General features: G+C 66.4%; 3 protein-coding genes across 5 annotated transcripts in view; 1 reads left to right on the top strand and 2 right to left on the bottom strand.

Annotated features, from left to right (window-relative positions):
- Nucleotides 1-302: 302 nt before the first annotated feature.
- EMID1 (EMI domain containing 1) lies at nt 303-10,855 on the bottom strand. Of its 3 annotated transcripts, none has more exons than XM_040606485.1 (15): nt 10,652-10,855; nt 8,197-8,310; nt 7,988-8,094; nt 5,818-5,904; nt 5,661-5,722; nt 5,448-5,574; nt 4,798-4,902; nt 4,472-4,609; nt 4,155-4,241; nt 4,001-4,053; nt 3,850-3,903; nt 3,680-3,724; nt 3,556-3,600; nt 1,991-2,081; nt 303-892 (listed from the first exon to the last, which is right to left on the bottom strand). In XM_040606485.1, exons 1-15 carry the CDS (start codon nt 10,789-10,791, stop codon nt 762-764), a joined length of 1,386 nt encoding a protein of 461 aa, XP_040462419.1. In that variant the 5' UTR covers nt 10,792-10,855; the 3' UTR covers nt 303-761. The 3 variants fall into 3 exon arrangements, with proteins under 3 accessions (XP_040462419.1, XP_040462428.1, XP_040462438.1); XM_040606494.1 differs by having other exon boundaries at nt 7,988-8,091; XM_040606504.1 differs by lacking the exon at nt 1,991-2,081 and adding an exon at nt 2,992-3,076 and having other exon boundaries at nt 7,988-8,091; nt 10,652-10,854.
- Nucleotides 6,369-27,038, bottom strand: part of RASAL1 (RAS protein activator like 1) — a 29,230-nt gene continuing 8,560 nt past the window's right edge. Inside the window, 1 exon segment of the mRNA XM_040606460.1 lies at nt 6,369-6,611. Coding sequence (XP_040462394.1) covers nt 6,436-6,611 — 176 coding nt within the window. The 3' untranslated portion in view covers nt 6,369-6,435.
- On the top strand, nt 15,670-26,464 carry DTX1 (deltex E3 ubiquitin ligase 1). The gene is made up of 10 exons (XM_040606474.1): nt 15,670-15,778; nt 16,964-17,722; nt 20,969-21,629; nt 23,939-24,000; nt 24,161-24,322; nt 24,587-24,648; nt 24,826-24,984; nt 25,107-25,268; nt 25,365-25,454; nt 25,807-26,464. Exons 2-10 carry the CDS (start codon nt 17,464-17,466, stop codon nt 26,029-26,031), a joined length of 1,842 nt encoding a protein of 613 aa, XP_040462408.1. The 5' UTR covers nt 15,670-15,778; nt 16,964-17,463; the 3' UTR covers nt 26,032-26,464.

Genomic DNA, 27,038 nt, shown 5'->3' with positions numbered 1-27,038 from the left:
GGTGGGTGCTCATGGGTGGTGTGGCATGGGTGGGTATCCCATGGGTGGCACAAGGTGAGCAGGTGTCCCATGGGTGTCCTGGCACAGCTGTGTGTCCCCTGGTCTCCCTGCAGGCCACCACAGCCCATCTCCCCCTGGCCCCGTCCCACCCATCGGCAGCCCCAGGGGCACTCCATGGGACCCTACCCCCAGCCCCCAGCCATCCACTGTGGGTAGAGGGGACCCCCTTAAGCCACCCACGTCCCCACGAGCCTGCGTCACCCAAGGAGGTCCCCCAGGGCACCAAGGGACACCACAGGACATGGGGTCAGGAGGCGTTTAATGACCTTGAGGGTCTGAAAGCAGTGGGACAAAGCAGGCGGTGCAGCGAGGTCCCCACTCGGGGGGTCCCCAATGCCAGCCCCTCCCAGAGCCCCTTCCCCAGTGCAGGGGTGGCTGCAGGGCCTTGGGCCAGCAGAGCAATTAAGCACCCCCCAGCTGCATGTTGGGGGGAGGGGGGCAGAAAGGGGGGGAGGGGGTCCCTGGCACCCCTTTGCTTCTCCCTGGAGGGGGTTCCAACAGCAGCAATGGGGGACAAAGCGGAGTGGGGGAGGGGGGCTGGTGCCGTGCCACCAGCTAGCACCAAGTGCCCTGTGGGGCCAGGGGGACACCGGTGGGTGACCCTCGTCCTGCCCCCCCCCATGGGGTGATGCTGCTGCCCATACCAGCACGGTGGTGGGCACAGGGTGGGGGGTGACATTGGGTGACCCCCCCAGGCTCTGTCACTGCTTGCCGGTGGGCTGCCGGTGGGGGGCCACAATGCGGTAGGGGGGTTGGCTGCTGCCACGCTTGCCGCGGGGTGGCCGGGGGGCCGCTGTGCTGGGGGGGCCACCGCCTGAGCCGGGCTCTGGTTCTGTGGGGAGGAAAGGGGACAGGCGTCAGGTGGCAGGAGACAGTGGGCTGTCAGACCCCCACCCCCCAAAAGTGACCCCAGTATTGGTTGCTGTGGGTGGGGGTCCCCTACCCCACAGAAATGGGGTTCATTGCTCCCTGGCCACATGGCTCTGGCTGTCCCCAGGGACCCCCATGCTGGGAGAGGCACACTGGGACTGGGGTGGGGGACACACACACGAGACACCCCCCCCCAACTGGCACCCCTGCCTGGCACCCCCATCCGGCACCCTGAGAGCTGGGGTCCCCCCTGCAGGCAAGCACAGCTGGAAGGCGAAGGCGGAGGGGGGAAGGGGGTGGGGGGCACCTGCCACCCCGCAGTGGGTACCCTGGCATGGCAGGGGCTGGGCACCAGGGTCTCCATGGGCCAAGTCAGGGGTCCGGGGGCTCCCGCCATCCTTGGGGAAGCTCCAGGAGCTGCCTTGGGCCAAGAGGGTCTCCATGGGTCTCCCTTGGGTTGAGAAGGGCTCCATGGTCTCCCTTGATCCTTGGGGAGTTCCATGATCTCCCTTGGGCCAAGAGGTTCTCCATGGTCATCTCCCTCAATCCAAGAGGGTCTCCATGGTCTGTCTCCCTTGGTTCAAGTGGGGCTCCGTGGTCTCCCTTGGGCCAAGAGGTTCTCCACGATCATCTCCCTCAATCCAAGAGGTGCTCCATAGTCTCCCTTGGTTCAAGAGGGGCTCCAGGGCTTCCCTTGGTCCAAGAGGGTCTTCATGGTTATCTCTCTCAATCCAAGAAGGTCTCCATGGTCTCCCTTGGCCCTGGGGGACTCCGGGGATTCCCTTGGTCCAAGAGGGTCCCCATGGGTCTCCCTTGGGTTGAGAAGGGCTCCATTGTCTCCCTCGATCCTTGGGGAGCCCCAGGGTTTCCCTTGGCCCAAGAGGGTCTCATGTGGTTGTCTCAATCCAAGAGGGGCTCCATGGTCTCCCCTGGCCTGGGGGGAACTTCAGGGACCTGTTCCCAGGGGCTCCAGCCCCCTGTGCTCCATGCCTGCTCCCGGGGGTGGCCGCGGCATGCCCAGCTCATGCGGGGAGGGGAGGAGGGAAGGTGGCACGGTTACCTGGCCAGATGATGGCTTCCAGCAAGGTGACCCTTCTAGCCAGGACCTCCAGCCGGGCCTGCTGCCGCAGGAGGGTTTGGAAGCTACTGGCCTGGGGGAGAGTGAGAGAGCAGAGCAGAGCGCACGTTTGCCCCGCGGTGGGCACAGCACGGGTGGCACATGGCATGGGTGGCATAGCATGGCATGGGTGGCACGGCATGGGCAGCGTAGCATGGGTGCAGCCCCGGTGGGGGGGTGCCGGTGCAATGCCGGGGGGGGGGGGGGGTGCCAGGTCTCCCAGGAGGGTGTTCTCGTCTCAGAGGGGTGCCGGGGGCTCCCATGGCCCCAGGGGGATGCGAGGGGCTCCCCCATCCCTGTGGGTCCTGGGGAGGGGGGGGCTGGGGGTTCCTTGTGCTGACCCTGCGACAGCCATAACTGCCTCGATGTCCCCAGCAGTGCCCCAATGGGGACGCAGCTGTCCCCTGCCCGGGCAAGTGCCAGCAGGGTGATCCCTCTGCCAACCCCCCCAACATGCCGAGCCCCCAGACATGTGGGGGGAGATGTCCCCAACCCACCCAGGGGCGCCACTGCCTTGTCCCCAAGATGGAGACTGTCACGGGTGCCCCTGCCCAAGGTGGGCACCCTGGGCAGTGTCTGAGGGGGGGTCCTGGGGTGCCCAGCTGTGGGTGCAGGCAGGGGGTGCCCTGGTGGCCCTTGCCCTATGAGCAGTCCCCAGTGCTGGCCATGATGTCGCAGCGTGGGTGATGATGTCATTCAGGCACAGCTGGTGACATCACACCACAGCTAAGGTGGGGCTGGTGCCTGCCCCCCCTGCAGTGGAAGGGAGGGGGTGCCAAGAGCCCCCTTCCTGCAGCTCTATGACATCAACAAGCCAAGAGCCACTATGACGTCATGGGGGCCTGGTGACCTGCTGATGGGGATGGGGGCCACCCCATGGAGTGGGGGCCACCCCAGTGGTCCCCATCCCCTCCCGTGGCCCGGGCTGGCCCCCCCCTACTCACCATAGAGCCCAATCATTGTTTCCAAGATTAAAACCCTCTCTGCTAAAATCTTCAGCGCCTCGCGGAGCTGGTGCAAACCCTCCCCCTGGGGAGAAGAGAGGGATGGGGGTGAGGGGGGGGCAGACCCCTGCATGGCCCCGGGCCACCTCCCCCAAGGGGGCACGGAGGGGACGTGGGTACCCCTCACCTCCCGGCACCCCCTGGTTCACCACAACGCCGGGGGAAGGAGTTGGGGATACCCCCAAGGGGGGGCCGCTGGCCCCCAGCCCTACCCCGGGGAGGGTCTGAGCCCACCCTGTGCGCCCAGCACAGCTCTGTGCCACCCTGTGCTGGGGGGGGCATGGGCAGCACTGGGGACCCCCACTCTGTCATGGGCATCCCAGGGACAAGATGTGGGGCACTGGTCACCCCCATGCCATCACTGGGGTCCCAGGATGGGGTATGAGGAGGGCAGGGCAGGTGGCCAGGGGTCTCCTCCATGCCCATCACCGCCCCCCACAGCACCCATGGGTGGCCAACCCCTGTCAGTAGATGTGTCCCCCCCAAGTGCCACCCACCACTCACCCAAGTGCCCTTCTCTCCCGGTTCACCCCTGGGGCCCGGCTCGCCCTGAAACACAGAAAGGAGAGGGCCTGGCGGGGGGGGCATAGGGGGCTGCAGCCCAGGGGGGCCCGACCCAGCAACGTACCTGTGCCCCATCCTGCCCACGGCTGCCCGGGTGGCCCTGGGGACCCTGCAGAGGGGAGAGTGCCCATCAGCATGGCCAGATGCCCCCACCGTGGCAGATGCTGCCAGCCCCCCCCCACCAGCTGAGACCTCCCCAACTCGTGTCACAGTGCTGGGCTGGTGGGCACTCACCCTGTCTCCCTTCTCCCCGGGGGGGCCGGCAGCTCCGGGTGCCCCGGCTCTACCCTGTGCAAGGACAAGGTGGGTGCCATCAGCCGCAGGGGGGGGTCCAGGGCTCAGCCTGCCCTATACCCCCCCCTACCCCGGAGCCTCTGGCACTTACGTCAGGTCCTGGGGGGCCGGGTGGCCCAATGGGACCCGGGGGGCCGGGGGGACCTGCAAGCAGAGGGGGCACAGCTCAGCTCTGGCAAGGTGCCCCCACACCGGGGCACCCCCACAGTGCCAGGGTGAGGGGCAGGGAAGGGGGGGTGGCTCACCCATTGGCCCCACGGGTCCAGGGGGTCCGGCAGGACCCACGACGCCCCTGGCAGCTTCCGTGAAGGTGTTGGAGAGGATCGGGTCCCCTGGGGGAGAACATGGGTGGTGGGCAGGGGCCAGACCCCCCCTGGGGCTCCCAGCACCACCCGGCTGGGCAGGATGCTGCCACACCACCTCCAGCCCGGGTGATGCTCCCACCCTGGACCCCACAGTCCACTCCCCACAGCCAGGCTGCCCCCCCAGACCCATCCCCGGGGTCAGCCCAAGGAGGACACCCATCCCCACCCTGGCCCCCCTCACCCCAGCCCCTTCTTACTTGGCTCGGCCATGCGGGCTATTGCTGGCCCCACAGGGGCAGGGGGCCCTGGGGGTCCAGGGGGTCCAGGTGACCCCTTCTCTCCAGGGAGCCCCTTGGCTCCATCCCGGCCAGGTGGTCCTGGGGGGCCAGGGGGACCTGCAGGGAGGAAGAGGAGGACGAAGATTGGGGGGTGCCCAATGCCTCAGGCTGTGCTGCACTGGAGCCCTTCTGAGCCCCAAAACCACTGTATGGAGCCCCCAGGATCTGCCAGCTGGAGCCAGGCACAGGGCTGGGACCCCCAGGCTGGGACCCCCCTCCCACCGGGGCTCCCTGCCCCCCCTTACCTGGTGGCCCCGCTGGACCCGTCACCCCAGGAATGCCTGACGGTCCCCGTCCTCCCGCGTCTCCCTTGGGGCCGGAGGGTCCCCGCCAGCCGTGTGTCCCTGTAGCTGAGCAGCACCCTCAGGGGAGCACCTCGGGGACAGCCCCCCAGTGGGTGACCCCCACACCCAGTCCCCACCCCCACCACACAGCACAGCTCCCTGCTGCCACCTCAGTGTGGATGGGGAGAGCATCTATCTGGGGGGCACCCTAAGGGCACTCACGCCATGCCCCTGCCCTGCCCCATGCCAAAGCACTCAGGGCAGCGGGGAGGGGCGCAAAGCCCTTCAGACCCCCCTGGAGCTGGCCTGGTCCCCACATGTGGCTCAATGTCACCGCCGTCCCCACTGTCTGCTGGGATGGGACTGCAGCCTGTTCCCCCAAGGTGAGTAGCTCCAAGAGGGGAGTCCCTCAGGTGTCCCCTGTCCCCGTCCCCCCCCCCCCCCAGATACTGGTAACACCTGAGTGCTTTTCCTGGCAATGGCACTGCCAGTGCTGCCAGGTGGCACTGCCATCACCGCGGGTGCCACAGGACATGGCATTGCCACTGCCAGCGCCCAGAATGCAGGTGGGGGGGAAAGTGTGTGGCAGCTGCCTGCGCTGCCTGCCTTACCATCATCCCCAGGGCTCCCGCGGGCAGCTGGAGACCCCCAGAGCTGCCCAGCCTCTGGCCCCCCACCCGGGGTGCTGCCTTTGGGTGCTGGGGAGGTGTGGGGTTCGGCCACTGACAGCCGGGCCACCTGGCAAAGAGATGGCAGGGTTGGGTGCCACAGCGGGGGAACCATAAGGTGACACCCCCCCCCCGCCCAGATTAGTGACACGGTACCTGAGCCTCGAGGGTGGCAAGCCGGGCTGTCAGCTCCTCAACACGGCTGCAGTTCAGGCACCCTGCAGGGGGAAAGCGGGGGGGCACAGGCAGTGGGGTGGGGGGCACCCATCCCTCTTTGCCCATGTCAGCGGGGCTGGCTTGGGGAGGGACCCACCTGAGAAAGCTGTGGGGCGCAGGGAGGGCCGGCGTGCGGCAGTGCCGGGGCGCCCAGCGTCCCGCAGGGTGAGGAAGGAGTGAGCCTCTGCCAAGGGAATGGGGGGTCAGGAAAGGGACACCCCCTCCGCAGTGCATCACCTGCAGTGGGAGACCCTCCAAGGGCCACGGGGCTGGGCAGGCCTGCTGCCTCTCACCCAAAATGGGGGGGGGGGGGGGAGTTGCAGGGGCTCCCACTGCTTCTGCCCTGTGAGCCTTGGAGCCCCAAGCCCATCCATGGCCCCCCTGGGGCAGACCCCCCCAAACCTGCCCGTGGTTCCACACTGGATCCCCCTTGAACCTACATGTGACCAGCCAGATCCCCCCAGTCCCACCCTCATAACCCTGAGTAAGACCTCCCCTCAAACCCACCCATGGTCCTAAGCCAGACCCCCCAAGCCCACCCATGGTCCTGAGCCAGATCCCCCCAACCCACCTCCTAAACCCAAGCCAGGCCCCCAGCTGCCCCCCATCCTCCCAAACACCCCCATGGCAAGCAAGACTTCCCCCAGCCCCAGCTCAGGGGGTGGCTTGGGGGCAGGGGCATGTTCCTGGGGACACCTCCCACACCCACAACCCATCATGATGTACCAGCCCTCCATCCCCACCGAGGGACCCTAGGGACAGCAGCTTGGGGCCACCCGGCACGGCAGGAAAGGGGTGTCTGGAGCAGAGCTGGCGGTATCGTGCCCCCCCACATTGCCACCCCACCTCGGCACAGCCACCGCCATGCTGCAAGGGACAGCCAGCACCGCCCTAAGCGGGCCCAGATGTGGGGCAACCGGCCAAGCACGCATGGAGGAGGAGGAGGGGGAGGAGGGGGAGGAGGGGGAGGAGGGGGAGGAAGAGCCCCCCGCCTCCCCCTGTGCTGCTGCCACACAGCTGGCTCCGGAGCCCCCCCCCCGTGCCAGCTACTGTCCTGCAGGCCTTTGGTGGCCCCCAGCTGTCCCCAGGGTGCCCCCACCCCTGGGTGCCAGCTACTGTCCCTACAGCCCCTGATCTCTTTGTGCCCCACAGAGCCAGGGCCAGGCTGGGGACCCGCAGCAGAGGTCCAGGGAGAGGGGGAGGAAGGAGGATGGGAGTGACAATGGGGACAAGGGGACAAAGAGCCCCCCCCCCCCCAGCAAGGAGGCAGGCTGGGGGCCAGCGGCTGAGGCAGCAGTGCCTGTCCCACCATGCATGGCACAGCCTTGCACCCATTCATTCACCCGTGCGCAGGCAGCTGCCCACCCGCCACCCTGCTGCACACAGGGACAGCGGGTGGGCGGGCAGCCACCCCCTCACAGCCACAGCCACGCACCCATCCAGACAGGAATGTCTGTCCTCTTGCCATCCATCTATTGACCTTTCCGGTTACCCACCCCTGAGCAGAGCCAGCCAGGCATCCATCTGCCCACTCACCCCTGCATCTACCCATCCAGCCAAACGTAGGGCCACCCACCCGTCCGCCCACCCACCCATGCACAGCAATTGCTCTCGGTCTATCTACCTACCCACTCATCCACCTACCTATCCATCCACACACAGGGACATCCAGCCATCCGTCCGCTTATCCATTCATGCATCCATGGACACAGCCAGTCAGCTGTCTCCCCATAGGGACATCCATCCATCCATCCATCCACCCTCCCACCCACCCATGGGAACATCCATCCATCCATCCATCCATCCACCCACAGGAACATCCATCCATCCATCCACTCACCCACAGGAACATCCATCCATTCATCCATCCACCCACCCACAGGAACATCCATCCATCCACCCACCCACCCACAGGAACATCCATCCATTCATCCATCCACCCACCCACAGGAACATCCATCCATCCACCCACTCGACCATCCATCCATCCATCCATCCATCCATCCATTCACCCACCCACAGAGAAGAACATCCCTCCCTCCATGCACCCCCCTAGAGGACTGTGCCCCCAGCCATCCCACCCACCCACACATGGGTCCCTCTCTGCTCACCCCACCCTGCCCACTCTCAGCAGCAATGCCGATGGCCAGGGCCCACAGCCCAGGCACAGCCCTTGGGTCACCCCATCCCACCCCAGCCATGGAGAGGACCAGAAGCCCCTGCCAGGGCAGGATGAGGCCCCTTCCCACGGCCATGCTGGCTCCCACCTTCCTCGCAGTTGGCCCCGGTGTGTCCAGGGCAGCACCTCCACTCCAGCGCCGTCAGCGTCTTGTAGGTCACCCTGTAGATGGGCCGGACGATGGTGCGGTAGCTGCTGGCACAGAGTGGGGCAGTGTTTTCAGACCCATCCTGGGGCAGTGGAGCACCCCAGGGTGTTGGGGTGGGATGCCCAGGGGACCTTGGTGGCACTGCTCACCTGCCCCCGCTGCAGGCCAGGGGCCAGCGGCAGCCCTGGAAGACCCGTTGGAGGAAGGTGCCATTCTGGACGTGGCACGACACTGTCCGTGTCACCGTGTAGGAGCACCAGTTGCTGGAAGGGAAACCACTGGTGCCATCAGCTCTGCCACGGGGACACCGTGGGGCTGCTGGAGGTGGCTGTTCCACCTGGGGTGCCCCCACCCCTGCCACCCCAGGGCACCCTGCCTCCCAAATAACCCCATGAGACGCCCACCTCCAGCTTTTGGGGTGCCCATGGGGAACCCCCCCCCGGGCAGGGGCTGCCCAGGCAAGAGGCGGGAGCTGGGGCCCTGCATTCCTGCTGCATTCCCAGCCCTGCATGGCACTGGCATCGGCTGGCCTGGAGCGGGGCCCGGAGCCCCCCCACCGCACCCCAGCCCACCCTGCACAAAGGCTCCTTTCTTTGGGCGCCTGCCTGCCCCACGCCGGCTCCTCATGCCAGGCTCTGCCCACCCTGCCTGCCCCGGGCATCCCCCCAGCCTCAGTTTTCCCCTGCAGAGGTGGGGGGGGACACACCAGTGCCACAACACCGAGTGCCCCCATCCCAGCGGCAGCCAGGACTCGCTGTATCTGGTGGCTCCAAATTCCGAGGCTGTGCAATTTGGGTCAAAATCCAAGCTTTTTGGGACCGCCGCAGCACTGCACAGCCCCTGCAAGCAGGGAGGTGGTGGCGGCGGGGACGAGTGGGCGCCGCGGGGGGACAATTGTCTGGGAGGTGCCGGGGGGGGGGGGGGGGGGGGGGGGCACAGCAGGGTGGCACAGGGCTTTCCGGCCGGGCAGCGTCCCAGGCAGGCTCTGTGCCAGCGCCATGAAAGCGCCGAGCCCGTTGGGGCTGTCTCCAGGCTTCTGCTGCTGCCTCATGATGCCAAGCAGGGTTCTGGGGGGCAGCGGCACCCCCAGCCCCCCTCACCCAAGGTGACAAGCCCAAGCATCGTTCCCCCCTGGGCGGGCATCCAGCTCCTGGGTGATGCGCACAGGGATGGCACAGGGGCTGGGTCAGGATGCAGGCGCGCCGGCGGCTCCGGCTGAGGATGCAGCAGCGGTGCCAGCCCCAGCTGCGCTGGATGCCCGCGGGGATGGGGATGGGTCCCGGCCCGTTTTGCCTCCCGCCTGGCAGCGGGAGGACGTGGGGGAATGCCCTCCTGGGGAGCAGGGCAGGAGCTGGCGGGCATCGGCGTGCGAGCGCTCGCATGGCCTGGCCTGACCTGGCCCACCCGCTGCTGGGCCACCACTCATGCACCAAGCGGGCCGAGCTCTGCTGCCGGAGCATGCACACACCTGGGGCAAAGCCCAGGCTGGGGCTGGCTCCCAATCCCACCCCCCTTCCCCAAACCAGCCTGTTGGCTTTGTGCCCCCCATGCCGGCTTAGGCACGTGGGACCCCAGTGATGTGTTAGCCCAAGGAGAGGGCTGGGCTGGGGGCTCACAGGACCTCCTGTGCTAACAGCAGGGTGATGGGTGCTGGGCCACGGGCTGGGGGGATCTGGGGGGGACATGGCAGGGTGGTGCCAAGGCACTGGGGGCTTCCTGGGCTTGGCCGGGAGGGGAAGGGGAAATGAGGCAGCTTCTGCCCGTCGCCTCACCGACCCGAGCGGAACCGGGAGGTCCCGGCAATCCGGTGCTGGAGACACGGCCAGAGCCAAAGATTTCCTGTAAACATCCCTCCCGCCACCCTGCCTGCCGCTCCGCTGGGATGGGACTGGGGGGACAGGGACCACAGCCCCCCAGAACCAGACAGCAGGCTGCCCCAGCCCTGTCACCTCCCGGGGCCAGGCAGGACCCTGGGCCGGGGCCACTCACCCTGCGCCAGCCCCAACAGTCTCAGTGTGCCCGGGCAGCCCCAGTAACCCCAGTGTGCCTGGGCAGCCCCAGTAGTCCCAGTAACCCCAGTGTGCCCGGGTTGCCCCAGCAACCCCAGTAACCCCAGTGTGCCCAGGCTGCCCCAGTAACCCCAGCAACCCCAGTGTGCCCAGACAGCCCCAGTAGCCCCAGCAATGCCAGTGTGCCCAGGCAGCCCCAGTAGCCCCAGCACCGTGCTAGCCCTGGTAGCTGTGATAACCCCAGCGGTGATACCAGTCCCAGTAAGACCTGCTGGCCCCAGTAACCCCCAGCCCCAGTAAGTCCTGCTGGCCCCAGTACGCCCCAGAAAGCCCCAGGCCCAGCAGTCCCAGCAGCACGGACCAAGCAGCCTCTTCCCTGCCATCCCCAGCAGCCGGTGCCCCCTGGTACCCGCAGCCCCGCGGTACCGGACCCCCCGCGGCGCCCGCATCCCCCTCTCCCCGGTGCCATGCACGGTGCCCCCCGTGCCCGGCCCGCCCCCCTGCGGTGCCTGCGCTCCATCTCCCCGGTGCTTCATCCCCCCGTGCCCGCTGCCCCCTGTGTCCCCCGTGCCCCCGGTGGCCCCGGCGGCGGTACCTGCGGGCGGCGGGCTGCAGCGCGGCCGGGCTCCAGGAGCCGGCGGCGGGCGGCAGCAGGCAGCAGAGGCACAGGCAGAGCCCCAGGGGGACGGGCAGCGGCGGGCAGCGGCGGCAGGGCCCCCGGCCACGGCCCGCCATGCCGCTGCGCTGGGCTCGGCGTGGGGCGGCGCTGCCCGGGCACCGGCACCGGCACCGGCACCGAGGGGGCGGCGGGGCGGAGCGGGACGAGGAGGAAGGGGGGGGGGGAGGAGGAGGGGGAGGAGGAGGAGGAGGGACCCCCCGTCCCCCCGCCTTCCGCCCCGCCGCCCGGGGGTCCCGCTGACGGCACGGACGGACGGGGGGCGCGAATTGGGGACACGCGCACGCTCTGACCCCGGGTGGGGGCCACGATCTGGGGACACACGCACACAGTGACCGGGGGGGGGGGGGGGCAGGACCTGGAGGGGCCCGGCCCAGGCACAGCCCGGGGGCAGCGGGCCCGGGTGGGGGGCTCGGCGCAGGGAGGGGGCACGATGGGCACCTGGGTTCCCGTGTAAGCCAGGGTGCCCTGGGTGTGAGCCCCCCCGCGTCCCCTGCGGGGCTACACACGCGTGTGTGCGTCCCTGCATGGGCATGGGTACACACGTATGTGTGTGCACACATGTGTTTGCACGTGTATGTGTGTGCATGGGTACACGTGTGTGCATCTGTGTTTGCACGGGTACACGTGTGTCTGTGTGTGTGCATGGGTACACGTGTGTGTACACATCTATGTGTGCATGGGTGTATGTCTGTGTGTGCGTGGGTAGACATCTGTGTGTGCGTCTGTGTACGCATCTGTGTGTGCATGAGTACACACATGCTTGTGCATGCATAGGTTCCCACGTGTGCTTCTGTGCATGCATGGGTACACATGCGTGTGCACATCTGCATGTGTATGGATACACACATGTGCTTGGGTACACATGTATGTGCGCATCTCTGTATGCACGTGTGTGCATGTCTGTGTGCTTGGGTACACACATACATGTGCTTCAGTGCATGAACGTGTGCATGGGTGCACAGATGTGTGTGCATGGGTACCCACACATGTGTGCACCTCTGTGTGTCCTCACGCCTGCGTGCCTATCCGCATGCGGTGTGCTGCAGGCCGGAGCGTGTCTGTGCACACGCAGGTGTGTTCGTGCCTGCGTGTGCGTATGTGTATGTACGCGGGCGGGTGCGTGTACATCCGCCTGTCTGTCTGTCTCCAGCTGTTCTTCCGGCTGCCTCTTCCATGTGTGCGTGTGTGGTCCCTGTGTTGGGGCGTGCAAGGCGGCCACGTCTGTGCATGGGCATACGTGGGTGGTCCCTGCTGCGGGTGTCAGTGGGTGGGGGGGCAGCCCTACAGGCAGCATGTGTGTGTGTGTCTGGGGACATGTCACCACATTGGCAGCACCCTGGGACCCCCCACCCCTCTTCTCTGGGGGTGGGGGTGGGGGTCTCAGGCCCCTGATCAAGGCTGTCAGCACCCCCCCCAGGGCACCCAGGTGTCCGGCTGGTGTCCTCATCTGCTAACCCACTGTGTCCCTTCCCATGCAGACAGCGGGGAACCCAGGCATCTGAGCCCCCCATCTATGGGGTGGGGGTGCAAGGAGGAGCTGCATTCTGCACCCCCCCGTCCCCCCCGCCCCAGCATGGGGGGAGCCCGGGAAGGCCTGGAGCTGGGCTTGGGGGAGGTGGGCACAGGCAAGGCAGGAGGACTCTGCAGCGGAGTGGGAATGGAGTGGAACGGAATGGGAAGCACGCCCATGAGACCCCCCCCACCCATGGGTGCCACTTTCCCGTGGACTGGGGGGGTAAGTGGGGAGCTGGCACAGCACAGGCAGGAGGGATGGACCCCCAAAGCACAGACCCGCACTGGGGGTGACTCATTGCCCCAGCTCCCCACTGGGACCCTTGCTGGCCCCCTGGCTGGCAGCCCCCCCCTGGTGGTTAGAGCATCAGTGTGTCCCCAAACCCCTCCCCGCTCCCCCAGAAGTGCCGCTGGCAGCCTGGCCCCCAGCGTGTCCTTGCTGCAGGGCCTGGGATGGGCTGTTTACCCTCGTGGGTGCTTGGAGGAGCCGAAGGTCACCTGTGCTCCTCCTCAGACTAAACAAGGCACAGTCGGGTGGCTGGGGTCCAGTGGGGGCCCTTGGGTGGGGGCAGGCAAGTATCGCACTGGGTGACGTGTGTGTGTGTCCCCACACACCATGGGGACAGGGCTGGTATGCTGCCAGGACTCAGCACCGGTGGGACAGAGCCTGCTTGGCTTTGGCTGGCTCCCCTCGGCACCTAGGGGTTAGGGTCCCCCTTGTCCCACAAAGAGGGGCAGCCCCCTTCTGCAGCTCCCTGATGGCTGCCCCAGGCTGTCCCCTGAGCACGTGGGGGTTCAGGCTGCACAGGACCTTGTCCCCACAGCTCCCCTGAGTGACACCCACCCAGCCTTGGGGTCCCCTTGCCCATGCCCACCCCCTGCTTGATGGCTTGAATCCCTCCAGGGGTCTTCAGGTGTGTTCCAGCCTGGTTCTAGGTCCCTGTGCCATGTCCCAGCACCATCTCCTTGCCCCAGCTCCATGTCCTGGATCCAGGTCCCCATACCATGTTCCTGCCCTGGGTCCATGTCCCCATACCACCTCCAGGTCCCCATGCCATGACCCAGGCAGGGCCCATAGCTCACAGCTGAGCTTAAACGAGGCTCCTGGGCCAGGGCGGGGGGTGGCGGGTGGGGGAGTGGGCAGGTGGGGCTGCTCAGGGCAATTACAGCCTATTAATGCCAGTGGGGCCCTGCCCTGTGTCCCCACCACTGCCTCTGTGACCCCATTTGCCCCCCAAACAGCGCATGCCCTCCCAGCCTGGTTCCCAGGGGGGGCTGTGGCACGCAAGGATGGGGAGGGGCTGCTGGTGGTCCCAAGGCTGCTGATGGGCCTCAAAGAGCAGCCCCCCGGGACCCCCACCCCTGCCTAAGCTGAGGCATAGGGTGCCAGCCCCCAGCCCCATTTGCCTTGGAGCCAGCTCCTGGCATGAGACCTGGGTGCAGCTCATCGTGTGGATGGGGCCGTGGGTGGCTCCTGCCCGTGTGGGCTGGTGGGGACCCGAGTACCCTCGCCGTGGGGACGGCGACGGGTGGGTGTCCCCACGCTCGACCCCGCGCAGCCCTTGCGCAGCCCCGGGGTTGGGGGTTGGGGGTTCGGGGCAGGGACCGTGCCGGGGCACCCCGCGGTGCCACCCCGGGCAGCCACGCCGCCGGGCCGAGGCCACCAGGTGGCACTGCGAGGCCACGGTGGCCGTCGCTCGCCGCCGCCCCCGCCCCACACCCCCCCCCAGGGCCAGCCCTGCGGCTCTTGAGTGTCCCCCTGGGGCCGCCAGAGCCCGCGAGGGACAACCCCTCTGTCCCCAGATCTGTCCCCAGTCTGTCCCTCCACGGGCATCACCACAGTGGCAACTCCTCTCTCCCCAAATCTGCCCTCCCCATGGATAGAGCTGGAGTAAAAAACCCTCCACCCCAAACCTGTCCCCAGATCTGTCCCCCCATGGGCACAGCCAGAGTGACAACCCCTCTGTCCCCAGATCTGTCCCCAGTCTGTCCCTCCATGGGCATTGCCACAGTGGCAACCCCTCTCTCCCCAGATCTGACCACCCCGTGGGTATGGCTGGAGTAAAAAACCCTCCACCCCAAACCTGTCCCCCTACGGGCACAGCCAGAGTGACAGCCCCTCTGTCCCCAGATCTGTCCCTCCATGGCACAGTCAGGGTGACAGCCCTTCTGTCCCTCCATGGCAGAGCCAGAGTAACAACCCCTCCACCCCCAGATCTGCCCACAGATCTATCACTCCACGGGCAGAATCCAAGTGACAGCCCTGCTGTTCCCAGATCTGTCCCTCCATGGTACAAGCAGAGTGACAACCCCTCTGTCCCCAGATCTGCCCACAGATCTATCACTCCGCGATCCCTCCTGTCCCCAGATCTGTCCCTAGGCAGGCAGAGCTGCTAGTCCCCAAGCCGAGGGGGGTGGCAATGGGAGCCAAGTGTGGCAGAAACTGGGGTGTCCCCATGGCTCAGGGCCTCCTGCCACCCCCTGTGACTCATTGTCCCCATGGGGCTGTGAGAGCCACATGCCCTAAGGGGGACAAGGTCCCCCTTAGACAGGGTAGTCAACCTGGGGGCACAGCCCCCCATGGGGACATCTTACCCCGTGTGCGTGTGAGCACATGCATGCTCGCCGCTCTGACACCCCTGCGTGCCTGTGCCCCAGGGCTGGGCCACCTGTGGGTGCCACTGCCTGGTGTGGGTGATGGGTGCCCAGCATTGGTGGGGGTCCCTGCTGAGGGTGTGGGTCCCCAGTGTGGGTGGGGGTCCTGTCCTTGTGCCCACTGCAGATGCGGGTGTATGTGTGGCTGGTGCACGTGGTTCCAGGCCAGGAACCACAACAGGTGTGGGTCCCTGGTGTGGGTGCCTATCGCCTGTGTGTGTCCCCAGTGTGGGTGCCCAGGCCCCTGTGTGCGTCCCTAGTGTGGGTGCCCAGCCCTGGTGTGTGTCCCCAGTGTGGGTGCCCAGCTCCAGTGTGTGTCCCCAGTGTGGGTGCGTGTCCCCGGTGTGGGTGCCTGGCTCTGGTGTGTGTCCCTGGTGTGGGTGCCCAGCCCCAGTATGGATGTCCAGTCCCCTATGTGTCCCCAGTGTGTGTTCCCAGCATGGGTGCCCAGGCCCCTGTGTGTGTCCCTGGTGTGGGTGCCCAGCCCCGGTGTGGGTGCCCGGCCCCAGTGCAGATGCCCAGTCCCCCACTCATGTCCCCGGTGAAGATGCCCGGCCCCGGTTTGGGTGCCCCCTCCTGCTACAGGTCCTTGATACGGATGCCCGGTCCCCTACATGTCCCCAGTGCGCGTCCCCGGTCCCCGGTGCGTGTCCCCGGTGAAGATGCCCGGTCCACCACGCGTGTCCCCGGTGCGGATGCCCGGTCCCGGTGCGGGTGCCCGGTGCGGGTGCCCGCGCTGCCGTGCGCGCCGCCGCCGGTGCCCGTGGCTGCCTGGCGCTGGCGGAGCGCTGCCGCCGCCCGGCCCCGCGCCCGCCGCCGCCGTCGCCGCTGCTCCCGGTGCGGCTGCGGGTCCCGCTGCGGCTGCAGCTGCCGGAGGTAGCGGCGCGGGGCGCGGGCGATGCCGGGCGGTGGCGGCCATGGCGGGGCGGGGGGTACCGGCTCCGGGGGGGCGGCGGCGGGGACCGTGCACCGGGGGGGGGCAGGCACCGTGCAACGGGGGGCTGGGGGTTACTATGCGCCGGGGACGGGGGGAACCGTCCACCGGGGGCTGCCGTGCACCTGGGGGGCTGGGGGCTGCCGTGCACGGGGGGTATCGCACACCGGGGGCTGGGGGCTGTTGGGCACGGGGGGAACCGGGCACCGGGGGCCAGGCCTGGACTTACCACCACCAGCCCCCCCCCCCCTCCCCCTACTCCACGAGCACCCGGCCTGGGGTGGGGGGGCTGGCACCGTGGCTTGTCCCCATAGCCCGGTCCCGTGGGGGGCGCGGGGGGGCTGGGGTTGGGGTGAGGGTCCCTCCAGGGCGGTGGAGCGCGGGGTCACGGCGGGTGCTGGCTGGGCGCGAGGGTGCACACGCGTGTGGAGGTGTGAGGGTGCGCGTGTGCACGCCTGTGGCAGTGCGTGCCTGGGCATCCCCGGGGGGGTTGCGCTGTTGGGGGTCCCTGTGTCTGTCTGTCCGTCTGGGTCCCACTGTCTGTCTGTGTCACCAGCTGTGTGTGTGCCCGTGCGTGCGTCTCTGTGTCAGTGTGTCTGTGTGTGCTGGGCCGTATCCGTGCCTCTGTCTGTCTACAGCAGCTGTGCAGCAAAACCTCCCCCTGGCCCCCCACCCACCCCCGTGGGGCTGGGGGCTGCTGTGGGTGGGCAAGGGCGCAGGCTGGGGAGCAGGGGGCCAGGGCGGATGGCCCAGGATCACCCCCAGCCTGATGCCTGCAGTGCAGATCATAAATCAGTGGCGGCTGGAGCGGGCTCCGGGGGGCTGCGGGGCTCCCCAGCACCCAGGCTGCCTGGGCAGGGAGAGATGGGGCTCCCCAGTCTTGCAGGGCCCCTGCCAGCCCCCCAGGGCTGTGAGCAGGGTCACCTGTCCCCCCCGTCCCCCTTGTCCCTGCTGTCACGTTGAAGGCCAGCAGCCGGCTGGGGCTGGCAAGCAGCCCACGCTACCAGGGCTGCGGGCACAGCAGCCTCGCCGCCCGCCAGCTCCACAGGGGTGATGGGGGACAGTCCCCCAGCTGCCACCTACCTAGCAGTACCCAGGGTGACCAGTGCTGTGGCCCTGTTTTGCAGGTGACACCCCCCTCATTTGCCACTGGTGATGTGCTGGGTGGTGGGGACATCCGTGGAGCCATCGAGGACATAGGCTGAGCAGCAGGACACAAAGAGGAAGAGGAGGAGGGGGTGTCCTGGGGACAGCACCGTGGCTGTGTGTCCCCAGCATCATCCACAGCCACCAGCTACCCATAAGCTGATGCAGACCAGGGGGATCCCGGTGGTTTTTTGGAGCCTGAGCCTTGCCAGCACTGTGGGGAGGAGGAGGAAGGGCCAAGGAAGACGTGCTGGGTGATGGATGGCCCCAGCCCAGCGTGGTGGCCCCAGGAGAGCGGGACCAGAAAGCCTGGGGACCTGGCTGGCAGCACCCACCTCTGCAGAGCCCCGCAGTGTTTCCTCTGCTGAGCTCGGGAGCCCACAGCTGGCAGGAGCCGGGAGAAGGATTTGGAAAGGCTCTGGGTGAGCCCCACATCCCTGTGCCAGGACATGGTGCAGGGCTAACCCACCATCCCCCCAGTATGGCACGGCAGGGCTCAGGGGCCATGCTGGCCTCCAGTGGCCTGGGCTTCCCCCCCCAAAACCTGGCCCGCGTGGTGGTGTGGGAGTGGCTGAACGAGCATGGACGCTGGCGGCCCTACTCGGCCGCTGTCTGCCACCACATCGAGAATGTGCTGAAGGAGGATGCCCGTGGCAGCGTGGTGCTGGGCCAGGTCGATGTCCAGCTGGCACCCTACATCATTGACCTCCAGTCTATGCACCAGTTCCGGCAGGACACAGGTAAGGCGCTGGTGCTGAGCCGGTAACATCTACCGATCCATCCACCCATCCATCCTTCCATCCCTCTACCCATTCACCGTTCCTCCCTCCCTCCCTCCCAGTGTATCTCTACTTACTGGCCTGTCACTTCATTCCTGCATCATCCATCCATCCATCCAACCATCCATCCATCCATCCATCCATCCATCCATCCATCCATCCATCCATCCATCCATCCATCCATCCACCCATCTGTCCATCCATCTGTCCCTCCACCCCAGTGCACACACCCTCCTCTCCATCCATCTGGCCCTCCTGTTCCTTCTGCCCTTCCCTCACCGTGCTGGGCTCTGCTCCCCCCATGGACCCATCCCCACTTTCCCCTCTACCATGGACCCCTGCCTTGGAGGGACGCGTCCCAGAGTCCCTCCATCCCCTCTCACCCGCAGTGGGGTGCTGTGGTGGGGGGTGCATCACGCTGATCACCTGTCTGCCCCACAAAGCTGCTCCATCTGAGGTCCCCAAGGAACTGGGGAGGCCCCAGTTTGGGCACTGGGAGCTGTGGTGGGTACTGGGCTGGATGCAGCCATGCAGCTGTGGCTGTTAGTACCTGCCTGCCAATGGCACTGTGCTGCGGCACACATCCAGGCCACATGTTCTCGGGGGAAATCAAAGCTGGTCCCGTGCCGGCACTGAGCCCAGACCCCATTAAATGTGTCCCCGTTGCAGTGTGACCCATTAAACTGGTGCATGCTGGCTGTGCCACGAGGGACTCACCAGTTCAGGTGCTCTCCTGGCTGTCCCTGCATCCCTGCCTGTCAGGAAGCATGGGCTGCCAAGGGCAGGGTCCGGTCCCAGGCCAGACAGAGCAGGCAGGGGACCTGCCACACACTGAGTGACACCCCCAGCCTCCCCTAGACTTGCCTGGGGACACACAGGGGCCACCTCAGAGAAAGATCCCCGTGGCCGTGCCTCCCCTGCCATCGATCCCAGTCACCAGCAATAGTGAATGACCCTGTGTGCAGGTGTGGCTCCTGTGATGGGCTGGGGACTGAGATAGGGACCAAGCCAGGGACCTGCCACCCTGCCTCTGCCATCATGCCTGGCTCCAAATTGGTCTCCAGCTGGTCACAGACTTGGCAAGGGGCAACTTGGCACCTGCAGCCCTGAGTCAGCGAGACCCAGTAGGGTTGTGCCAGTGGCCATGCTGACTCAGGGCTGTGGGTGCCACAGAACAGCCTGGTTGTCCCCATGACAGCTCCTGGCAGCTTTGGCCAGGATCCGTTCAATGACAGCACCTGGCATTGTATTTCATGGCCATGGTCCGGGTGCTCCTGGGGAATACCTGCCTGTGGTGGGTTTGGGGGTGACATGTCTTTGCCAGGAGCAAAATGGCTCTTCCTGGGATGTCCCTGGGCACCATGGTCCCTGTGCCAGCAATTTGGGGGCAGGGATGCTGAGAGAGGGACCTCACCATCCCCAGGGATGTCACAGGAGATGTGGCCATTGCTTTGGCTCCATCCTATAGATCATCCTCGACATGGTCGTCTCCGTGTGCCCCATCCCTGTATCCACCTCCATGCATCATCTCTGCCCTTGGATGAGGCCTGGGGACAGCTGGGTTTGGAGGCTGTCACATATCTTTGGAGTCCTGTGGTGCTTGGGGACAGGAGGGTCCTTCAGGTTGAGGGCATTCGTGGGGCAGGAGGTGGGGGGTGAGGGGGTGCTTGGTCTGCGCTGTGCCTAGGGAGGGAGAAGCCCAAGCCAAAATGACGACAGTGTGAAACAAGGTGACCCTGTTCCAAGCAGCGGGGACGTGTGTCCCCTCCCGGTGGCCCTGGGGATGCTGGCTCAGCCCTGTGGCTCTGGCACAGCTGGTGGTGGCGTCAGGGGCTGTAGGACTGGGGGCAGCTGGTGGCCCTTGGGGACCCAGAGCTGTGTGTGCCCACATGCATGGGCTGGGTGTCCTCCTCTCATCCTCCTCTGCTCTGCTCTGCGGCAGTGGGATGCGGGAAGTGGATGTGAGCGGGCAGCGGGATGTGGATGTGAGCGGGCAGTGGGATGCGGGATGCAGATGCAAGGACCAGTGGGATGTGGGATGCAGATGCAAGGACCGGTGGGTGCAGGACATGGATGTGAGCGGGATGCAGGATGTGGGCATGAGTGGGCAGCAGGATGGGGGATGTGGACACAAGGAAGCAAGCACAGATGTTAACACAAGTGGGATGCAGGGCATAGACGTGAGCGGGAGGTGTATGTGAGTGGGCAGTGGGATGTGGATGGGAGCTGGCAGTGGGATTTGGGATGGGGGCAGGAGCGGGCAGCAGGAATGAGCGGTTCTGCATAGGCTGCTGGAGCAGGGTGAGAAGCCTCCCTGCCTCCCTCCCGTGGGGCCCTCGGCAGAGCTGCCTCAGCACAAGCTGGCAGCTGGGGCCAGGCTCTGCTGCCTGATGCAGCTGATGATTAATGACCATTAATTAGCGTCGTTAATCGGGCTGGGCAAACGGTGCTGGCAAGGGGATAGAAAAGCACCAATGCACCGTGCCGCTGGGGGACTGCTGGGGCTGCGGCTCAAGGAAGGGGCTACGATGCTTCCCCCACACCATGGTGCTTCAGAGGCAGCTGTAGCATGCAACTCGGTCACAAACAAGCAGTGAGGGGACAGGATTTGGCCGTGCATGGGGGACAACGCCTCGCTCCCGTGACTGCCAGTGCTGGCCAGAGCAACAGCAGCTGTCAGGAAACCCCTCCTGACTGGGAAATGCTCCCTGCACCCCAGGGATGGTGAGGGGACCCTGGCCAGGGAGGGTGGGGATGGGCCTGGACCAGAGGGATGGAAAAAGGTGCTGGGGGCTGAGCAGCATCGCCCTTCCCACGGTGGCCAGGGCTGTGATCCTGACTGCTGGCAGCCCAGCCGGCAGCCAAGCTGGCTCTGCTGATGGAGGGTTGTTGAGCCTCACGAGTCTCCGGGGAAGGCGCAGCCCTGCAGACACGCCGATCGATCCATCGCACGCCGCGGCTGCCGTGGCTTGGCGGAGGGGAGGCAAGTTCTGCCTGTTGGAGTGTGGTGGCCATCACCCCTCCTGCACCCTGGGGTGCTTTGTGGAGGGCAGGTCTGGCTGCTTGTACACCAAGGTGCCTCTGCACCCCCATCCCTGCAGGGTGCCGGGCTGGGAACCGGACACACGCGTGCAGTCATGGGTCCCTCTGCTGGCACTCCTGGGTGCTGGAGCCCTGTGGGTGCTCACCCCCGCCCTGTCTCCCCAGGGACCATGCGCCCTGTACGGAGGAACTTCTACGACCCGTCCTCAGCCCCAGGGAAGGGCATCGTGTGGGAGTGGGAGAACGACAACAGCTCCTGGACGCCCTACGACATGGACATCTGCATCACCATCCAGAACGCCTATGAGAAGCAGCACCCCTGGCTGGACCTCTCCTCCCTGGGCTTCTGCTACCTCATCTACTTCAGCAGCATGTCCCAAATGAACCGGCAAACCCAACGCAAGCGCCGGCTCCGGCGTCGTATGGACCTGGCATATCCCCTCACCATGGGCTCCATCCCCAAGTCGCAGTCGTGGCCAGTGGGCGCCAGCACGGGGACACCCTGCTCCTGCCCACAGTGCCTGCTGGTCAACAGCACCCGCGCCGCCTCCAACGCCATCCTGGCTTCCCAGCGCCGCAAGCTCTACCCGGGTGCCGTCCGTCAGAGCAGCACCTTTGCTGGGGCAGCTCTGTGGCCAGCAGGGGCAGGGACGGCAGCGGTGGCAGGTGGCACGGCCAAGGGCGAGGGGCTGCGGGTACCCAGTGGGGCGTTTGCCCCCAGCCAGAGTGTGCCCAGCGGGACGCCGCTGCCCGGGCTCAACAACCTCAACCGGCCTGGCACGCAGCGGGGGGCTGGACTCAGTGCCCGTGCCACTGTCCCCCCGGGGTAAGCTGGCTGGGGGCGAGTGGCCTGGGGAAGGGGGTGGCTGTGGTGTCACCGAGCTGCGTGGATGCCCGGTGAGGCAGGTGCAGGGATGGGCAGGCGGAGCAGGGGGAAAGGGGAGGTGGAGGTGCCTTGTCCCCTGATGTCACCTTGCACAAGCAGCCCCAGCCTTTCTGGCACTGTGTCACCTGCAGCCCTAGGCTCCCCACCCTGGGGACATGGTGGCAGGAGGGACAGCCCCAGCAGCTGGCTTGTCCTAGATGGTCCCCTGGATCCCTGCCTCTGCAGAGGGGCTGTGGTGATCTGTGCAGTGTGCATGCCATGCTGTGCTGTGCCGCGCCATACTGTGCCGTGCCATGGCGTGCAGTGCCATGACATGCTGTGCCATGCCAGCTGGAGGAGATCAGTCCCTGCTGGCCACTGTGGGGTGTATGGCCTTGGCTGGTGGCCCAGTGCCGCCAGGCAGGTCTCTGGGGAGGACACAGTCACAGGGAGCTCAGCCCCACTATCCCTTACATGGATGGGAATAACTTGCCAGGGAGATGTGGGTGGGCGAGCAGACCCCTAGTGGGGTGTCCCAGTGGGTGTCCCTGCCCCAGCACCCCCCTGCCCATGGCTGTACCCTTTGGTGGGTCATCCTGGTGACCCCTTGGGGCTCTCGACACCAGGCTGTCACCAGCTGAGGGGCAGGCAGGGCAGGCAGGAGCAGCCATGGCCCCCCATCCCACCTGCCAAGCAGGCTGGGATGGCATGGCTGGCAGCCTGCCGGTGTGGGAATGCCCCAGTGCCACTCACTTGGGTGGGAACCAGCCCGGATTCCCCCTCCAAAGTGTCTGGTCAGAGCCCCCCCAGAAGGGAGCAAGCACCACAGTGTGCTGCAAGCTGTCCCGGGGGATGAGGGGAGAGCCTGTCTCATCCCTCCCAGCTCCCTGCCATGGGGGCAGGATCTGGCCCTGGGGTGGGGATGTGGGGGCAGGCAGAGTGGCCCCAGCTGGGGCTGGGAGGTGGGGGGTGGGGGGGAAGGCAGGTTCACTGAGCCCCCGGCAGGTTCTGTCACGTTTCCTTCCCCTGTTGACGTGATGCTTTCGCTTCCGTGCCAGGCACGGGGCCAAGCAGTCCCAGTCCCCATCCCCATCACTGCACCCATCCCAGCACGTAGGTCCCATCCACGCATCCCCATGGACAGGTAGGAGGGAGCCAGGAAGACTCTGGCTGGGGGTTGGGCCCTCCACCACTGCTCCGGCCTTGGCTGTAGGTACAGGCAGCTTCAGGAATGGGAGGCCCCAGCTCGTGTGGTGCTGAGCACTGCCGAACTCATCACCATGAGGGTTGTGTGCGTGGAGGGCTTTCGGGATCAGGGAGGGGGATGACACTGCTGGCGGGGGGGCTTCTGTCCAGGCTGCTGAGCTGGGGCAGACCCCTGGGGCAGGAGAGCACTCGGGCGCTATGCAGTGCTCCTCTGATGGGCTTTCTTGCTTGTCCTTCATCCCAGTGCGTGCCCCATTCCTTCCTTCTTCCCTTCCTTCCTTCCTTTCTTCCTTCCTTCCTTCCACCCATCCATCCATCATACACTTCCCCAGCCACACATCTGTCTGTCCATCCATTTATCCATCTCTCTGCCCCTCTCTACCTCCCTCCCTCTGTCCATCCCTCCCTTCCTTCCTCCCTCCCTCTGTCCATCCCTCCATCCATCCTGGGCACAGCCACATCCATACACACACACACCAGCACACAGCCCCCCAGCTCCCACCCATGCCTGGCTGCACCCCCCAGCTGCACCCCCAGCCTTGCACACATGGGTGCCCACTTGGTGCTGTGCACACACGGGTGCACACCCAGCCACGGGTGCACACATGGGTGCGCACACAGGATGTGCCCTGGGTCAGCGGGGGTGAGCAGGCAGGCAGGCACCGTCATCGCCTCGGGGGTCTTGGGGCTGGCAGCCCTTGAAGGGTGGGGGTCCCCTTGGGGCCTGGGAGTGATGGCCAGGGTGATGGGTGAGCAGGTGAGGTGCAGGTCCCTACCGGGGATGTGGGACATGGGGCATCACCATCGGGACATCTTGAGGAGGCACCCACCCTGGGACAAGAAGGACGTGATGTGCCCAGTGCCATTGGGTCCCCAGGGGTGGACAACTGGACACTAGGTGACAGCCCCATGAGATGGGACAGCAACCCCCCAGGGCTGGCAAGGGGACACCCTGTCCTATGTCCCATGGGGAGGACGGTGCCCTGGAGACATGCCATGTGTGGAAGGGACAGTGACAGCCCTGACAACCTGGCTGACCCCCTTCCCCTCCCCTCTCCATGCAGGGTGCCAGCCCTCCCGGTCAAGAACCTGAATGGCACTGGCCCTGTCCATCCCGCCCTCGCAGGTAAGGGTGGTCCAGCCACTGGCCGGCTGTCACTGCAGGGTGACATCGTGAGGCTGGGGAGCAGAAGGGGCAGGGCACAGGGCTGAGGCATGGCTATGGCGGTGGGAAGGACGGGCGGACATCGGATGTACGGACAGACAGCACCTCTCCCCCCGTGCAGGGATGACAGGCATCCTCATGTGTGCTGCTGGGCTGCCCGTCTGCCTGACCCGTGCTCCTAAGCCCATCCTGCACCCACCGCCCGTCAGCAAGAGTGACATCAAACCTGTGCCCGGTGTCAATGGCATCTGCAGGAAAACTAAAAAGAAGCATCTCAAAAAGAGTAAGGAGCCACCAGCGTCCCTGTGTGTCCCTGGCCATGCCAGCCCCTGCGGAGGAGAAACTGAGGCATGGGTGCTGCTGCTGCCCACAGGGGTGGGACCCTCAAGGGGTTTGCCCAAGGGTTTTGGGGTGATGCCCATGGGTCCTCCATGCCACATGCTAGCACCCCCTCCTCATGCTGTCCCCATCCTGGTGGCAGGGATGGCAGGGGGTTCAGGGCACAGCGGGCAGGCTCTGATGGCATCCTCCCCTCTGCCCATGGCAGGCAAGACCCCCGAGGACGTGGTGCGCCGCTACATCCAGAAGGTGAAGAACCCCCCGGACGAGGTGAGTGGGCATCCCTGCTTGGGCATGCACTCGCCCCAGGGCCACTGGAGGTTTGCGGAGCTTGGGCATGGGGAGAGGCATGGGCAGGGGATGGGCAGACCCTGTGATGGGCAGGGAGCTGCGGGTGATGTCCCCATCCCACCTGGACACTGATGCCTGTCGACCTGTGCCTGGCAGGACTGCACTATCTGCATGGAGCGGCTGGTCACCTCCTCCGGCTATGAGGGCGTCCTCAGCCACAGGGGCATCAAGCCGGAGCTGGTGGGCAAGCTGGGCAAGTGTGGGCACATGTACCACCTCCTCTGCCTCCTGGCCATGTACAACAACGGCAACAAGGTGAGCCGTGATCCCCCTGGGGGGGACATTGGCGGGGACACCCTCCCCACGGTCATCCATCCCTGTGGGTGGGTGCTGTGGTGTAGGTGCCATCCCTGATGCTCACCCGGGTGCCCGCGCAGGATGGCAGCCTGCAGTGTCCCACCTGCAAGGCCATTTACGGGGAGAAGACGGGCACACAGCCCCCCGGGAAGATGGAGTTTCACCTCATCCCCCACTCCCTCCCGGGTTACACTGACTCCAAAACCATCCGGATTGTCTATGACATCCCCACCGGCATTCAGGTGAGGAACATGCACTCACCACCCCTGGGACCCCTGCTGGGCTGGGTGCCCCCACCCTATGCCACCTGCTCACACCATTGTCGTCCCCCCCCCCAGGGCCCAGAGCACCCTAATCCTGGCAAGAAGTTCACAGCACGTGGCTTCCCGCGGCACTGCTACCTGCCGGACAACGAGAAGGGCAGGAAGGTGAGAATCCCGGATGGCACCGGGGTGGGATGTGGTAGGAAGAGACAGGATGGGATGGGATAGAATGGGAAGGGATAGACTGGGATGGGGTGGGAAGAGAAAGGATGGGGTGGGAAGAGAAAGGATGGGGTGGGAAGAGATGGGATGGGATAGAATGGGAAAGGATGGGATGGCAAGGAGCAGAGAGGATGAGGGTGGCACCACGGAGGGCTGGGGTGTGCCACAGTGAGGGCACTGTGCAGGCAACATGCTGGGGCTGAATCCTGCACCCTGGGGTGCTGGGGGCCGTGCCGGGCGGGAGGAGGGCTAAGGGTGCGAGGTGGGTGAGCGATGGCCATGCCTGCCCATGCAGGTGCTGAAGCTGCTGATCGTAGCGTGGGACCGGCGGCTCATCTTCACCATCGGCACCTCCAACACCACGGGGGAGTCGGACACGGTGGTATGGAACGAGATCCACCATAAGACCGAGTTTGGGTCCAACCTGACAGGCCACGGCTACCCCGACCCCAACTACCTGGACAACGTCCTGGCCGAACTGCTGGCCCAGGGTGTCTCTGAAGCCACCCTGAAGGACTGAGGCAAGGGTGAGGGGCTCCCCACCATCCCCTCACCCCCATGTCCCACCTGTGCCACTGCCGCCTGCACCGCTTCGCTGCTGATGCCGCAGCCCTGCTGGGTGGGCTCATCCCCCATCCTGGGCCACCCGGTGCCACGTGTCCCTGTGTCCCCCCCTGTCCTGGTTCGCCCCGCTCTTGTGGCGTTAGCATCGTGGGCTGGTGCTTGTCTTTTTCCACCCGTGGCCTCTTTGCGCGTCAGCCGCCCGTGCCACCCGTGCCACCCGCCGCTGCCCCACAGAGCCGCGTCCAGCTGGTGCCATGTGTACATCTCTGTGTTACCAAATACACCCTGCGCCGGGCCAGTGTCCCCTTTGTGCCCCCACTTGGGTCCCTGCACCTCCCTCCTGGGGTGCCGGGTGGCATTGCTGCAGGGTCAATACTGCAGTGGGGTGTTGGTGAGGGTGGTTTCAGTCTCCCAGTTGCTGCCGTTCAAGTGGTGGGTGCTAGGGGGGGTGTTGGAGCCCGGGGGGGGCTCGGGGGTGGCCCTGGGGCTCCATTGCGACCAGCAAAGATGTCGTGGGCGATGTCCAGGTCCCGCAGCACCACCTGCAGCTGCCCTGTGATGGGCCCACCTGCGACCCCCAGCAGGGTCAGCACTGTGCCCAGCAGCCCCCCTGCATTCCCCCTCAGCATCCATCCCCAGCACCCCCCTGGCATCCATCCCCAGCACCCACCTGCGGTACCTGCTTGCCAGCCACCCACCCCCCAGCAACCCCCCCAGCACCCACCCCTGACAGGCACTCCCCGACCACCCCACTATGTCCCACCCTGTTCCCCCAGGCCTCCCCATCCCACCCGTCCCCCCATCCTGGCCCATCCCACTGCCCCCCACCCATGTGCCCCCCCAGTGCCCCACGGACACGGGCAGGCAACACTGTGTGTATGCGTGCGTGCGTGCGTGGGGGGTGTGCATGGGGGTGGTGGGTGTGTGGGGCTGGGGGGTGTTCATGGGGGGTGTGGGTGTACA

Source organism: Falco naumanni, chromosome 1 (assembly GCF_017639655.2).
Source record: "Falco naumanni isolate bFalNau1 chromosome 1, bFalNau1.pat, whole genome shotgun sequence".
Classification (NCBI taxonomy): Eukaryota; Metazoa; Chordata; class Aves; order Falconiformes; family Falconidae; genus Falco; species Falco naumanni.
Note: the sequence above shows the minus strand (reverse complement) of the source record. Positions and strands in the feature narration are given on the sequence as shown.